This window comes from Miscanthus floridulus, chromosome 14 (assembly GCF_019320115.1).
Source record: "Miscanthus floridulus cultivar M001 chromosome 14, ASM1932011v1, whole genome shotgun sequence".
Classification (NCBI taxonomy): Eukaryota; Viridiplantae; Streptophyta; class Magnoliopsida; order Poales; family Poaceae; genus Miscanthus; species Miscanthus floridulus.
This window is the reverse complement of record NC_089593.1, coordinates 37,039,641-37,055,271: the sequence shown is the minus strand read 5'-3', so window position 1 is coordinate 37,055,271 and position 15,631 is coordinate 37,039,641. Positions and strand designations below refer to the sequence as shown.

The 15,631-nt window shown below is 45.7% G+C and overlaps 1 protein-coding gene, 4 non-coding genes and 1 pseudogene across 5 annotated transcripts; all 6 read right to left on the bottom strand.

The window, feature by feature from the left end:
* Positions 1–8,292: 8,292 nt before the first annotated feature.
* On the bottom strand, positions 8,293–10,295 carry LOC136503345 (heat shock 70 kDa protein 2-like). Its single transcript, XM_066498451.1, has 2 exons — positions 10,196–10,295; positions 8,293–8,951 (listed from the first exon to the last, which is right to left on the bottom strand). Exons 1-2 carry the CDS (start codon positions 10,293–10,295, stop codon positions 8,293–8,295), a joined length of 759 nt encoding a protein of 252 aa, XP_066354548.1.
* Positions 9,319–9,457, bottom strand: LOC136506328 (small nucleolar RNA F1/F2/snoR5a). Its single transcript, XR_010771538.1, has one exon. It is a non-coding gene; the product is annotated as a small nucleolar RNA F1/F2/snoR5a (small nucleolar RNA).
* LOC136506281 (small nucleolar RNA Z196/R39/R59 family) lies at positions 9,516–9,597 on the bottom strand. The gene has a single exon (XR_010771496.1). It is a non-coding gene; the product is annotated as a small nucleolar RNA Z196/R39/R59 family (small nucleolar RNA).
* LOC136506278 (small nucleolar RNA Z195/SNORD33/SNORD32 family) lies at positions 9,709–9,789 on the bottom strand (annotated as a pseudogene).
* Positions 9,993–10,075, bottom strand: LOC136506273 (small nucleolar RNA Z195/SNORD33/SNORD32 family). The gene has a single exon (XR_010771494.1). It is a non-coding gene; the product is annotated as a small nucleolar RNA Z195/SNORD33/SNORD32 family (small nucleolar RNA).
* LOC136506315 (small nucleolar RNA Z194) lies at positions 10,249–10,350 on the bottom strand. The gene has a single exon (XR_010771529.1). It is a non-coding gene; the product is annotated as a small nucleolar RNA Z194 (small nucleolar RNA).
* Positions 10,351–15,631: the final 5,281 nt, after the last annotated feature.

Here is a 15,631-nt window from a genome sequence, read left to right as displayed (position 1 = left end):
AATGGTCCTACGGAAAGCACCAACGTCACACGATGAAATCCGAGCTCGCAATGAAAGGGTGAAGAAGTCATTAACTCACCTCGACGCCATTATCTGAGGACATTTTGGGGGCTGGCCACTCAACTCTGACTCTACCACATCGGTGACTAGCCACTTTGCTCCCCTAGAGGGGTCAGTCAGAGCGGGGTGGACTTGCTCCTCATACCTCGGGGGTGCGTCCTCCCTCACTGATCTTGGAGGCACATCCTCTTTGGTTTGTGCCGGGGCGTGCTACGGAATCAGGGTCAAGTTGGCCTGCCCCACATTAGCTTGCTCATCCTTGAGTGCAAACACGCCCCACGGGATGTTGGGGTTAGACTCGTCCTCCTCCTCTTCCTCCTCCTCATTGCCATCGCTCTCCTCTGAGCCTTGCCAGCACCTTCCACACTGGAACTTCACTAGCTCCTTCTTCACCTTCCTTCGCTCCTTCTTTGCCTTTGCCGCCTCAGCCGCGGCGCGGTTCGCCACCCTCCATGTTGTGTCCTCTAGCAGCGGCGGGTCGGAGTCACGGGTGATGAGGCCGGGCTACAATTCCCGACGCTTAGAATCTAAAAACAGAGGAGGGTCAGCCAAACAAAGAAACTCTAAGAAGGCTTACCAGTTCAATGAAACCCACGTCTGGCCACATCGCAAGATGCCCTAGGACCGAATACACCGAGGCAAGATCCAACGATGGACCCGTCGAGCACTCCATCACCTCCTTGAGGCATTGTGCCATTTCACCGATGCTGAGGGCCTCACCGGCGACCATCACCATCCCTTCGGGCATAGAATCTAGTGTCATCTTCCACATTAGAAGAGCGCACGCCATCTACAGCGCCAGCCTCCTAACATGGTACGCTCCGATGATGCTAGTCCTACAAAGATCATGGCACCTTAGAGTCGCAATGGCCTTGAGAAGGTCGCCAAGCCTCTTTTGCTCTCTCCTCACGGGACCGTACCTCCACACGTCCGGTGCCTCCTCGATCAGGCGGCCGGTGAAGATCGGTAGGGGGCGGCGTAGTCGTTCTTCAGGTAGAACTAGAGCTTATGCCACCCCTTGTTGGACTTCAACAAGGGGATGGACATGTACTCCGAAGCCTGGCTGCCCTGTAGATGGATGCTCGTGCATCCCATCGTCACCGCCTGGTCTGGCTTCTTCTCCTTCTTCTTCTTCTTTAGCTCGATAGCAAAGAAATACTTCCACAGCTCGAAGTGGGGCTCAATCATCAGATACCCCTTGCACAGCACGATGAAAGCTCAATCCTATAGTAATGCAATAGCCCTCGGAGGAATCAGTGGGGAGGAGTCATGAACTCGCGCTTGTGGAAGGGGACAAAGGAGATGATGTAGCTGGCCAGTGGCGATGGCGCATCCTCACCACCAGGTATGATCCACTCCACTACCACGGTCCTTGCACGGAGAAGGCCCTTCTTAACTAGGCCCCCCATGCACGCATGGAGAAGGTCGAAGCGAGGCCACGCCTCCATCGAGGCACGGGGATGGCAATGTAGAAGATCCGGCGGTGGCGTAGGGCTGGAGAGTGAGGGCTTCACCGGCAGTGGAGTGGAAATAGGGGAGCGAAGGCCGAAACTCAAGAGCGGAAGGCAGAAGGACTGGAGTGGCAAGGATGCGGTTGCGTGTATGGAGGTTGGAGAGAAACGGTTCCATTTATAAGGTAAGGGCGGAATAGGCGAGGTACAAACTGTCTGTCTAAATTAACACACCCCACGCCTCGCCAGATCCATTTCTTTTGGGGCTCGTGCCCTCACTATTTCTCACAGCATCAGTCGCATCGCTGCCTCAAGAGACGAGAGCATGCCTATCCAAATCTTCCCCACAAAGGATCCGTTGGGCGATGGCTCGTCTTCAAAGGCTACGGGCCACTACAGGTAAGTGGGATACGGAGCTAAAAATGCTCCCACGGCCCATTAACACCCAGGAGTTCAAAGGTTGGCCTACCAGTGGGTTCATAGCCGCTCTAGGGCACCCTAGAGTGAGGGAAGGTTAAGGATGGGCCCGCTAGCGGCCAATACCCAAGGCGCGCGAAGCGCCACGGGCGTCCCGACCCTTGTTTTGAGTCTTAGATGATGCAAGGTCTATGGTTTTTCCCCGAAGAAAGGCATCAAGCCCTCGGACCGGTCGAACAGATCAAAGAACTATATGGATTGTCCACCAAGAATTTAGAGTCAGAGACCAGCTGACCTCAAACCGAGCCCCCACAAAGGGGATGTTGGGGAAAGCATGAGACTCGAAAAAGCCCGTTAGCAACTCATTGAGCACCGTCCTCCATCCAATGAGGAAAGAATGAGATGGATCAGCCCCTCTGCCCTAGCGAATGGACGCATGAGGGGTGATGATCACAAGATGAACTGACCCCCCGACCCGACCCCTGCTACGCATGGAGGCTCGGGGGCTCGGCATCGCAAAGAGACCAAACACGCGGTTGCAGACAAACGACAAGTGTCATACATAGCTCGCTATCATGCAAAGCGATAATAAGGAATAGTACCCCCGTGCGCCCTCAAGCAATGGATAGCAAAATTCCTTTGTAGAAGTGTCTCACTCCTCCAAAGGCTCGAGGGCTACACCCACCAGGTGTGCTCGCGCACACCCGGTGGAAAACAGATTACCAATGCGTCTCTGTGGCCTTGGCCAGTCCCCCACATGGAGGTTGGGTGCCTAAATCTTACTCGATTATCCTATGCGGTACAATGAACCAAGGGGAAAAACACCAAAGTTCCAATAAATGACCCGCCTCCATGGCACAACGGCCACAGGAGTGACAAATCGCAAAAAGCCTTTGCAAGAGTGTCTCACTCCTCCAAAGGCTCAGGGGCTACTGTCGAATATCTATACCCGGGTATCCGAGCCAAAGGATTAATGAGCGTCACGTTGGCTCATCTGATGGTTAAGGATGCAACTACGACCTCGTCCGACTCCGAGGATGAAGTTTCCGCCTCGTCCGGCCCCTAGGGGCCGGGCCACGCCTCATCCAACTCCAAGTATGACGTTTCCACCTTTCCCAACCCCTAGGGGCTGGGCCACGCCTCGTCCAACTCCGAGGACAAGGTTTCCGCCTCGTCTGACCCCTAGGGGCTGGGCCACGCCTCGTCTAACTCTGAGTATGAGGTTTTCACTTCGTACAACCCCTAGGGGCTGGTCCACACCTTGTCCAACTTTGAGGATGAGGTTTTTGCTTTGTCTGACCCCAAGGCGTGGTCTCTGACTTGTCCGGTCCCATAGGGAAGGCTTTGCCTCGCCTGACCCTCGAGGGTCAGATTCTGTCTTGCCTAGCCCCTAGGGTGAGATTTCCATGTCGTCCGTTCCCTGGGGGTCGGATTTGCTATCGAACAAAAGCAGTGGCTCTAGGGTGGGACCTAAACCGCTTCAACCACTATGGCATGGAGGCGCATGCCTGGGAGCACATCTCGGACGCATCCTGATGCAACTGGCGGTCGCATTAGGCCATGCTAGGAGACTCATGCCGCCCACCATGTCAATAGGTCGGCACTGTGCTGCCAACTCCCTGCCTGACCACCATCCAGCGTTAGTCAACTGGCATCAATTGGTTGGCACTGTACCGCCAACCCCTCCTATGGCCTCTGTCAGGGGACCCTTTTGACCATTCCGTCCGCTTGGATGGGACGGAAGACAAGAACGGCGCACAACTCCCGCATGTATGCTGTAGCGGCCAACAGGACCCCGATGCAACGCCGCTGCCACCACGATCTATAGCATCAGCGGGACCCACGCGAAGAGGAGGACGGCACATCTTCGGGAGCCTTATTTCTCTTTTCTTTTTTCCTCTTCCCTTTGGCTGTAACCCCTGCTTTCCTTTGGCCTATAAAAGGGAAAGCAGGGCGTCCCACCCCGGGACAGATCAGGACATCGAACAAGTGCATCACACAACATCGGTTCACCGCACCTCATCACGAACAGCACACCACCATAGACTTGGGACTAGTCCTTCTCTCGCTCGTTTGTAACCCCTACTATGAACTTTTAGTGCTAGTAAGACGAGCAGCAGCAATGAACTGGACGTAGGGATGTTCTGCCAGAACCAGTTTAAACCTCGTGTTCTCTTAACACACCATCCGAGCCAAACGCGCAATATTACAAATTTACTCATTGGTGTTTACTCAAAACACCAACACAAGGGCCATAACGGCATCGCCATGAAGTAATGTTGCATTATGTAGAATTCCACGTCCCTTCAGGCTGGAACGTGGGGCAACCCTAAGAGATTTGTTTGTTGGAGCAAGATGTTCATTGCCAAAATAGGCAGACACAAAAGATACGGATATGATGTTTGCTCCAACAGTCGGATTGTATAGCACATCAACCATATAGTCATGGATATTGCATTGAATGGTTAAAGAAGGGGTGGGAATCTGAATTTCTTCACAAAAGAGCTTCGCTTCTTCTATCCATTTGCTACTCATGATGGCAGTCAACTCCCTGATGGATTCCCCAAGGAACTCTTTGTCTAGGGGGTCAAGGGGAGTGACAGGAATTGGTGGTCTCTTTTGGTATGAGTATTTTGAGGTATTTCTAAAATCTTCATGAAATTCATCCTCGAAAAATGGAAATTCCGAAGGTTGGAAACCTTCCTCCGAAGTTTTCGGTTCGGGTAAGAGTCTCTGAATGGGAGCTATGGGTTCGGACTCAGCCAAAGAGACTTCCTCATGGCTTGATTCGGGCTCTACTCGGAGGGGTTCTAGGGGAGGAGTGTTCTCTAGAATGCGGTCTAGTAACGCTTCTCCTTCCGCTATGGTTTTATGGTTGAATGAACCTCCGGCAGTGATATCAAGCTGTAGGGTAGATTCCTTGCTAAGACCTAACAAAAAATGTTGTAACAGCACTTGGTTTGGTATAGACAAGTCTAGGCCAGAGTGTGCTAGGAGTGAAAATCTGGCCCAAGCTGCACGTATGGTTTCCTTCTCTATATGTTGGAAATTGAGAATCTCCTATCGTAGGGAAGCGATTCGAGATATATGGAAGAACACGAGATAGAATTTGTTCCTCAATTCTTCCCAATCTCCTTTTACCTTCCCTACATTATGGGCATGCCATAGTTTTGCCCTCTCATCAAGAGAGAAGGGAAACAACTTCCACTGAAGAGTTTCATGTGACATGCCCAAAATGGTTAGGCATGCATAGAGCTGCTCAAATTCCCGTAGGTGATGATATGGGTTTTCGTGATCTAAGCACGAGAAGCTTTGTTCCCAAACCATGGCTATAAAGCTAGGGTGGAGTTCATAGCTAGAAGCTGTGATTGGTTTCGAGGATTGTGGTGGCTCTACGAACTCGCCCTTGGGAGCAGAAAGTTGTTGAATTGATTTGTGCTCCATTGGAAAAGAATAAAAAGAAAAGAAATGTAAAAATAAAAGGATACACAGGCGAACTAGGTTCAGAGATAATTACGACAACCGTTCCCTGGCAACGGAGCCAGAAATGTTTGTTGGTATTTCTTAGTGTAAGCGAAAGAATCCGCAAGCGCACGGATATACCATCGTAGCACTTCACCCAGAAGTATTTATGTTATTGTATTTTCCTAAAGGAACAGATGTGTAAAGTCTCTTAGCTAGTTCGCCCAAGATAACAAGAACAAAGATAGCTCGGGTAGTGAGGTTTTCTAAGGATAGACGACCTAAGTTAAGATAGCTTTGTCACTATAGACTTTTTGTTGACATTTTTTAGCGCAATCACTAGGATTGGTGTTTCCTAGAAATGGCACCAGAAACGTCGTGATAATATTTCTGAACACATGTAGAAATATTCCGCAAGCACATGGATATATCATTGTAGCATTTCACCCGGAAGTATTCGGGTATCATTCATTTATATTTTCCCAAAGGAAGGCATGGTGTAAAAGTTTCTAATACGGATATGGACAAGATAACATGACTGCATAGTAGACCAAAGTCCAAAATAGGGGTAATCCAAGATACATATTGGATAGTGTGACACACACACTCAAGCCAAACTCAAGGACAAAGATAAAAGAAAGAATAAAGAATAAAAGAATATACCTAAACAGGAGGCTTATCTTATATAGCTATGCTAAGATAAGAAGATCATACAAATACATGAATATCTAAGGGTAGCGATCCTAAGATAAGATAACTTTGGTCACTATAAACTTACTTCGGGCACCGATGTACGCTTGGTCTGCCAGGCGATACTGACCTACGGCTCTACGCCGTATCCGAACGTGGATGATTACGAAAAGGACGGACAGGGCTGTCACCACCTGCCGCCTACCCCTCAACCGAAGGATACGAGGCAAACGAAGGTAACTTCTAACATAGACACCACATCTACGCTATTGGTTACTATTCTAGCGGTGGCCAGGAACTTCCGTTTTTATCAGGAGTCCTCTTACTAGAGCATCCACCATGGGGACGGATGACGAACCCACAAGAATATAATGACCAAAACTAATCTTAAAGTAGAACCTACTATCTCAATTTAGGTCTTAGTATAAACATGTATGTATGAACGATTAAGCATAGTGATTGAGAAGGTCCCAAGATGGGTGAAGTATATGAAAGAATGGACAGTATGTTTGGAGAGATAACAGATGTCATGACCAACGAAGATTATCCTCACAAGGAAGATTTTCCTAAGGTTAATGAGATAATTATTAACCAGTGGAGTAAAATGAACATCCCACTCCATTGCCTAGCTTTTGCACTACGCCCAAAGATCTATGATACTGAGTATCTGAAAATACCTGCTCCTGGAGGCATTCCCAGAAAAGCTCCAAATCAAGACAAGGAGGTCATGAGAGGGGTGGTAGAAGCTTTTCATAAAATAGCAGATGGTGAGGCTGAACCAAAGATACTGCAAGAAGAATTTATTGCATTTCACATGAAGAAAGGAATGTATGCATTACCGGCTGTTCAAACTGATGCAACCACAATGACACCCATTGATCGGTGCTCGATCTAACTATGGCTCCGAGACTCCAAATTTAGCAGAAGTTGCTTTCAAGGTTCTACCTCAGCCAATCAATAGCTCCTCTGCTGAAAGAAGTTGGAGTACATATTCATACGTATGGGATGTGAAGAGAAACATGATAAATTCAAAAACTGCATGTAAATTGGTTTATGTCCACTGCAACATTCATCTTCAGTCGAGGTTTTCAGAGAGCTACAAAGCAGGCCCTAACAGCAAATGGGACGCAGATCCAAATGATGCATCCTTGGAGGAATCAAGATTGAAGCTCAAGCAATTGTGCTGGAAAGATTTGGAGAAGGATGTGGTCATTGATCCTCTAATTAACGAGACCGGCTCATCATCGAAGAAGATCACCAGAAACAAGAATAATTGATTGGTATGCCACTGTCCTATAATTAAAATTTTAAACTTTATAGTCTGTACTCTGTAGTCTATGCTTTCACACAAACATTATACTGAAATACTGAATCTATGACTATTGTTTCCAGGAGTCTACAGGATGGCTGGTGTGGAGTAGTGGACTACAGGAGTCAGGACTTCAGAAACGCTCAGGGGAACAAGCATGGCTGCCCGCTGCCGTCGATTGTTAGTCGTCTTTCTTTCATTTAATAAATAAAGTTAGTGGTGAGAGTGTGAGATCGAGAGTCACAGAGTCAGAGTCATAAACTATTTGCAGATTTCTCCTTTTGCTTTGTTGGATTGGATCATGTAATGAGTGATTTTAATTACGAACTTCAGTTTGCATTGGACATGTTTTCTGGTGATTCAGTTATTCCATAAGTCATATATACATATATTCATGCGCATTGCTTGCTCATCAATGTATAAATGTTGTATTTATGTACTATATACATAAATCAAAGCGACCCAACTTACTCCAAATCACGTACCTATGCAGACTCCTCAATTCAGGGCCATCGACCTAGCACTACCGAAAACAGTGACTTTGCCGTGTGCCATAGGTACTCGGCAAAGACTAAAAAACACTCGGCAATCGGCAAAGGCTTTGCCGAGTGTAACACTCGGCAAATAGCACACGGCATCTACAGTGTCGACAAACAGTTATTTGCCGAATGTTTTTTATCGCGCACTCGGCAAATAGTTTGCCGAATGTCAAATTTGACACTCGGCAAAAAAAAGTGGTTTGCCGAGTGTTTTTTCAAAATACACTCAGCAAAGGATTATTGTTTGCCGAGTGTTTTGGGGAATTACACTCGGCAAACCTATTTTCCAAAGAAAAATAATAATTTTTTTTTCAGCATACCATTATTGTTTGCCGAGTGTTTTTGAGAATTACACTCGACAAACCTATTTTCCAAAGAAAAAAAATATTTTTTTCTCAGCATATTTCAGTCCTCTTCGCCCTCTCACAAGCAGTCCTCGGCCTCCTGAGAGCCCTCGGGTGATATCCTTCTTGTTCTTCCTCTTGAACTCCTGGACGAAGTGGTTGACGATCCTGTTGTCAAAGTACTCACCACCCAGATGGGTGTCACCAGCTGTGGACTTGACCTCAAAGATACCTTCCTCAATGGTGAGGAGGGAGACATCGAAGGTACCACCTCCAAGGTCAAAGATGAGGACGTTCTTCTCGCCAACACTGGTAGCCTTCTTGTCAAGACCATAGGCAATAGCAGCAGCAGTTGGCTCGTTGATGATACGCAGCACATTGAGGCCAGCAATCACCCCAGCATCCTTTGTGGCCTGCCTCTGTGAGTCGTTGAAGTAGGCAGGGACTGTCACAACAGCATTCTTGATCGTGCTGCCAAGGTAAGCTTCAGCGATCTCACGCATCTTGATGAGAACCATAGAGGAGATCTCTTCAGCTGCAAACTGCTTCTCCTCACCCTTGTGCTGGACAACAATCATTGGCTTCTCACCAGACCCAGAAATGACCTTGAAGGGCCACAGCTTGATATCGCTCTGGACAGAGGCATCAGAGAACCTCCTGCCGATGAGACGCTTGGCATCTGCATACAAATGCAATCATGTCAGATATGCATTCCAATACCATACAATTTGAAATGTAACAGAAATCATCCATCAGTTAAATAAAACTTTGATCAATCAAGTGAAATATAATAATCCAGAGACTACCTATAACTACTAAAAAAATCACATCAGTTTTCAGTCAAGATGCCACTAGCAGAAAGGCCAATCAAGTGAACTCCAATAATAATAGTAAGACTGTATTCAGAAAACAAATTACACTAGCTGGCTAGCTAGCTAAGAAAAAACAAAAAACTATATTCAGAAAACAAATTATACCTGGCTGGCTAACTAGCTAAGAAAAAACAATTATCAGTTTTTTCAGTCATGATCATTAGAACAATCAAAACATGTAAACGGGCATATAGTAATTGGAAACTCATAAATAAGCAACTAGTGTCGCAAGATCCGTTCCCCTTGTATTCTGCCATGTTTCGAGACACACAATCACAAAAAATGACTGCAAGTCAGATACCAAATGGCATTGACTACAACAAATTACACTAGAAAACATACTCTGAATGCAATAAAAACTAAATTTGCGGTGCAATCTCAGCCGAAAGATGGTGATTTTTGTTGCAATAATCACAGTGATTCAGGAAATGGGAATTTGCATCACAGATTGCACATAAAAAATACAACAACCAACAAATAACTATTTAGACTTTAGAGAACTACTGTTGACTTACAAGATACTATAAAACTGGCAAAAGTTTATAGTAAAAATGAAATGTTAAAGAGAGATTAGATGGTAGTGCATGATGTGATCATCACAATGAATGCAGATATCTCCTATGTTATGATATCATCACTTCTCCCATTAAAATTCATCTTATACAACTCTAATAAACCTCAACCACAGACATGATCAAAATATCAGAGCAACAAATAGCAGTACAACATTTTTAAAAGATTGTAATGATGCTTGATGTGCAGTTGCCAACTACCAACCATAAAAGCTAGAGTACAATATTAAACTAGGGGGCCAATATTTTCTAGTAAAAGCAATAGATTAAAGCAATGAGAGATCAGATGGTGATGCATGATGTTGTCATCATAAAAGAATGCAGATATCTCGTGTGGATATAATCTCATCACTTCTCCCATTAGTTAAACCAAAAGGAAACTAAACAACAGATCTAAATGCCATCTTCTAGTCAAGTTTTCCATCTTGACATAACTGGAAGAAAAAAATAGCACAAAATTTTTTTAAAAAAAACTAAACTCTTGATCTGCAGTTTCAGATTGAAAACCACAAAAGCTAAACTCTTGATCTGCAGTTTCAGATTGAAAACCACAAAAGCTATTGTAACATAGCTTTCCATCACTGGTATCATTGGAATAAAGCGCTTAGGGTAATTGTTTCATCATCAATCTGCCAGCTCAAGAGTTGACAAATAGTACTCCAGAACCATCCAATTAGAATTTCAGTACTGAGTAGGTGCCAAAAATTAACAGATCTAATGCTAACAACAGTCCAAAAACACATTGCATGGATCTACCCAAAAAAAACATGTATAAATTTCAGTACTGACTCAGCAAACATGGGAAGCTCGACATAGGGCGGCGGTGGTACCTGACGGACAAGCACCGTGTCCTGCCTCTCCTAGCCCGCTGGCGGCAACCACGCCGAGGCCAACATGGTGCCCTTCTGTGTGGAGGAGGGAGGCGCCGACGGCCAGATCTGGAGGAGGGACGCCGACACCACGCCCGCACCACCAGCACCGCCGCTGCCGCCACCATCCACGCCTGCCGCCGGATCTCACCGATGGGGAGGCGGTGCCGAGAAGCGGGAGGGGAGGGGCTGCGCCGGGGAAGAAGGTAGGGGAGGGGGGAGCCGAGATAGAAGGGAGGGGCCGGATCCGGCGGGGAAGAAGGGAGGGGCCGGATCCGACGGGGAAGAAGGGAGGAGGGGAGGGGAGGGGCCGGATCCGGCGGGGAAGAAGGGAGGAGGGGAGGGGAGGGGCCGGATCCGGCGGGGAAGAAGAAGGGGAGGGAGGGGAGGGGGCGGGCTCCGGCGGGAGGAGGGGAGGAGGGGAGGGAGGGAGGGGAGGGGAGGGGGGCTGGGGAGGGGAGGGGCGGGTGCACGAGGAGGGGGTGTGTGCGTGAGGGAGGGGAGGGGCGGGTGGGATTTTTATTTTCTACATTTTTTTTGCTTTGTCGAGTGTTGTTTTTGTACACTTGACAAACCTTCTTTTTTGCCGAGTGTTTTTTTACACTCGGTAAACCCCCCATTTGTTGGGTGTTTTTTATTTGACACTCGGCAAACTTCCCTATTTGCCGAGTGTTTTTTTTTTGGCCGAGTGTTTTTAGGATAGCACTCGGTAAAAAATTTATTTGCCGAGTGCCCGAGTAAATACACTCGGCAAACATAAAAACACTCGACAAATTTGAGGTTTCTGGTAGTGTAGGCGCCCTAGGTTCACAACCCTCGTCTCTAGGCTTCGTACTAGGTTCATCGACCTAGGACTGCTGGGTTCGCAACCCTCGACTCCAGATTTCTTGTACTAGGGTCATCGACTCAAAACCACTAGAGTCACGACCCATGAACCATAACCTTCGGATTCAGGTACCAAATGTTTGGTCAGTTCCGGCCCTAGGGGTAGGGCATGAGGTGTGATGGCCGAGGGCCCAAGCGGAGAAGGGGTCCAAGCCCATGTATACAAACCCCGAGGTCCTATAGTCTATTAGGCATTAGCAAACTAATGAGAAGAGAGACACAAAACTGGCAAGATGGCCCAAAAAGACAACATTGTCATTTCTTTCCTAGTTTCCTTTCTCCGCGGCTTTCGGATAGAGAGGAGGCGAGGAGTCACGTTGCACATAGCACACTCTGATCGTGAGTTCGCAACATGCGCCTTACGCACGCGGAGATGGCGAGCCACGCCTCCGCGGAGAGCTAGACTACCGGAGACACGGACACGGTGCACGAGGACGGCGACCAGGCAGGGCTTCACGACGATGACATCTTGATTCTTGGTTTCTTACGAATTGCGATCACCGATCATTTGTTTAGGCCCAATGTATTTTTTCCTTTTTATTTTTAATCTAAATTAATTATTTGTATAGTATTTTAGACTTCTAGTACTTTGTACCTATATAGTTATATTTTTCTTCTAATTTAGGTGTTAGAATTTTAGAATGTTACCTAAGAAACATTTGTCATGGGTGAGAAAAGAAAACGAATATATTGCTTTTTTAATCTATATTGTTTCTCGATAATTATTATACATCTACAAATATATTGATTAATCTACATTCACTATGGGAACAGGAGTTTTGCCATGTGCCTATGGCACATGGCAAATAAACTAAAACACTCGGCAAACCCCTTCGTCGAGTGTAACACTCGGCAAAGAGCACACGGTAAAAATTTATCGACAAACTAACTTTGTCGAGTGTTTTTTTCAGGCACTTGCCGAGTGTCCAAAAACACTCGACAAACAATTTTTTAGAAAAAAAAACAAGCCCACACTACTACAGAATGGACTTGTTGTCCCGAGCGGTAACAGCCTTTTGTCCTGGTTACCACGCCGGGACAACGATCCCGGGACTAAAGGTGGAACCTTCAGTCCCGGGTCATCGAGCCGGGACTAAAGAGGGACCTTTAGTCCCGGTTGGTAACACCAACCGGGACTAAAGGCCCTCTAGCCGAGCGAACCTGGCGCACCCTTTAGTCCCGGTTGGTAACACCAACCGGGACTAACGGTTCACCCTTTAGTCCCGGTTGGTAACCCCAACCGGGACTAAAGGTTCCTTTTCTTTTTCTTTTTTTTTTGTTTAATTTGTTTTCAGTTCAGTTACACGTATTTGTTTAATATATAATATGTTTTTATGTACGTATTCTACGCTGCTAATATAAATACACGCATGCGTATAATTACATCTAATTCTCATCTTGAGCAATATTATATTCGAATAAAGTATGAAACTATATATATTATAGATATATATATATGTGTATATATACAACACTTTCATAATCTTGTTCTCGAAAATAACGATATCAATAAACATTTAATTTACATCATTTATTCCTTAAGATCAAAGTAGAACTCGCCGTTGGGATTTAGCACTTTTTCTAGAAGATATCCTGCTATTGACTCTTGAACTACTTTCAGATGGTCTTTTTGCATGACCCTTCGTTTCAACCATTCAGTCTTGCATTTGAAATAAAAGGAAAAGTATTAATACACATATATGTATATATATTCATTTAAAAATAAATAAAAATTGATATATATACGTACTCTGAGGACATCTTCAGGAGTTCTTCTTATGTGCGTAGTGATAAATTCACAAACGTAGTATCCACACAAGTTATTACCTGGTTCCTGCCGCAAACACCACTGTACGAGAAGAAGATTATTCTCATTATCTCACACGTAAATTAAAGTACGATATAGTAATTAAACACGTGGGGAAGTGTATATATAGTACAACTTACTAGTATTTCAACTACATTAAGTGGTGCCTTGCAATCCTTGCGATGTTGCCGAATAAACTCTTTCCAAACCCTGTGCGACCAATAATGTACGATCGTTAATAAATTATGGCAAAGTCTATTCAATAATAGTTGTGCGCGAGAGATCGAAATTACCCCTGGATAATGTCTATCATATCTTGGTATAGTGCCCGTTCTTTTCTCAACGAGTCAAAGATTAGTAACCGACTTGAGTTTAGCTCAATGACAATGAGTATCCAGTGAAAACTGCATTGGTTTATACACACACGTACATGCATATAAGTTGTATTGATATTACATAAAATGTGTAGACTACATTATTATTAACACTTACTCAAAGTTGTACGGGAAAAGTATTGTTGTCTTGTTGTGCTGCTTCACGAAGAACATCATGATATTCTCCTGTGCTTCAGATATCCATCGCTCCTTGACAATAATACTGGTTTTGAATACGATATAAGGATCAATGAAGCCAACACTGGTGTCTTGTATTCTTTGGAGCTCTGACATTTGGAATCTGTATATAAATATAAGTTACATGTGAGGATAATTATATACACGTACGCATGGAAGTGAGTTTATTAAATAAAAGTAAGAATCGCTTACAAACAAAAGGAGCTAATGATTGATTTGTCCAGAGCGTCCATGTGGTATAGTTGATGCAATTCTTCGAAACTAATATATAAGATGTCATCGCCACGGAAGTAATGATGGTCTCTAAATCTGACAAAGATCCACTGCTCACCCCTGCCACACGCCTGCATGTACCACTTGTTGAGCAAGTACATTTGCGTACCCAATTCATTCAGAGCCACAGGGTTGTACAGACTTTTGCCATATTTATAAGTCTTCCAGGTATCAACTTCCAGGTTCTGGATTGGAGCTTTGCCCGTCAATTGATCTAAGGTTAAACCAGTATCTTGAAAAAAAGCATTAAGGGCTTGAACCAACACTTCTCCAAAGTTATCTGGTCGATAGACTTCTATGTTGGAACCATATTGATTAGCAACAACAAGATTTTGCATTGGTTGCTTCTGTTGTCCGAGCTGTGGGACATCCTTCCCTAATGCTCTTTTCCTTTTCTTATCTGCATCATGTGACTTCACGAGGGAGCGGTCATAGTCTGATAGTGGCGAAGGCTTACAAAGTTCAATCATCTTTTTCTTGTGAGCATCGACCTTCTGCCTCAGCACCTCTCGTGGTAGGTAAAAGTACGGCTTCTCCTTAAGCTTCGCTTGACTCTTCTTTTTGGTATCTATAAAAAAATCTTTCACTTTTTTGTCTTCTTCAGCTGCTATTTGCTCATCAGTTTTTTCAGAAAGTATTTCTTGAGAAATAACTCTTTTTCTCGGGGTCTTCTTTGCCGCCGGGACCTTAGATGTCTTTGTAGTGCGTCGCTGTGGAGGGGGTGGGGGCGGTGTTGGAGACTGGCATGGAGGCGATGTGGCCGGTGTTGGTGGAGACCGGCGTGGAGGCGTTGGAGATCGTTGTGGAGGCGGTGAGGCCGGTGTAGGAGTTGGAGATCGTCGTGGAGGCGATGGGGCCGGTGTAGGAGTTGGCGATCGCCGTGGGGATGAAGTCGTCTCGCCCCCCGCGACGCTGTGATGAGATGGGGAATGAATGATTAGGCTAGGCTGGGGGGAGACCCTGCTACAAAAACAAGTTGTGTGTCAATTATTTTTTAAGCCAATAGAAAATTAATGGAAAATAATATTTCATTCACTTTCATTCGTACCTAGGGTGAGGTAGGGGAAGCGGTGGCGCCCCAGGAATGATGATGAAGCATTTGCGCCATTGAATAAATGTCTTTTCTGCTTCTCCTAGTGTCTTCTCCCCATCATCGCCTTCAATGTCAAGAGGAACATTGCTGTAACCTTTGAGCACTCTATCGACCGAGACGCTAGCATATCCAGGTTGAATAACTGACCCATGGATTCTTGGTGTCTTCGTTCGGTCTATTGGAGATACAACCCCGATAGCCACCATGATTGATGCATTATTACCATCTAGAATGTGCAGCTCACATGTTGTTAGAGGCTCGGTAATGTCATCAACAGGGAAGCGCAACCCAGTGTCCTCTTGAATAACTGGCAGCTCCGTAGAAGCACAACTGCTTTTCATCTGACCAACGGGGCTAATGGTGACTCCCGACGTTGATTGCGATTGCATTTGACTCATTGCTAGCTGCACTTGCCT

Excerpts from the sequence above, each read along its gene's own strand:
- LOC136503345 (XM_066498451.1), bottom strand. The coding sequence starts at position 10,295 with ATGGAAAGCTATGTTACAATAGCTTTTGTGGTTTTCAATCTGAAACTG. Across the intron at positions 8,952-10,195 it reads TCTGAAACTGCAGATCAAGA|ATGCCAAGCGTCTCATCGGC; the intron begins GTTTAGTTTTTT and ends ATTTGTATGCAG.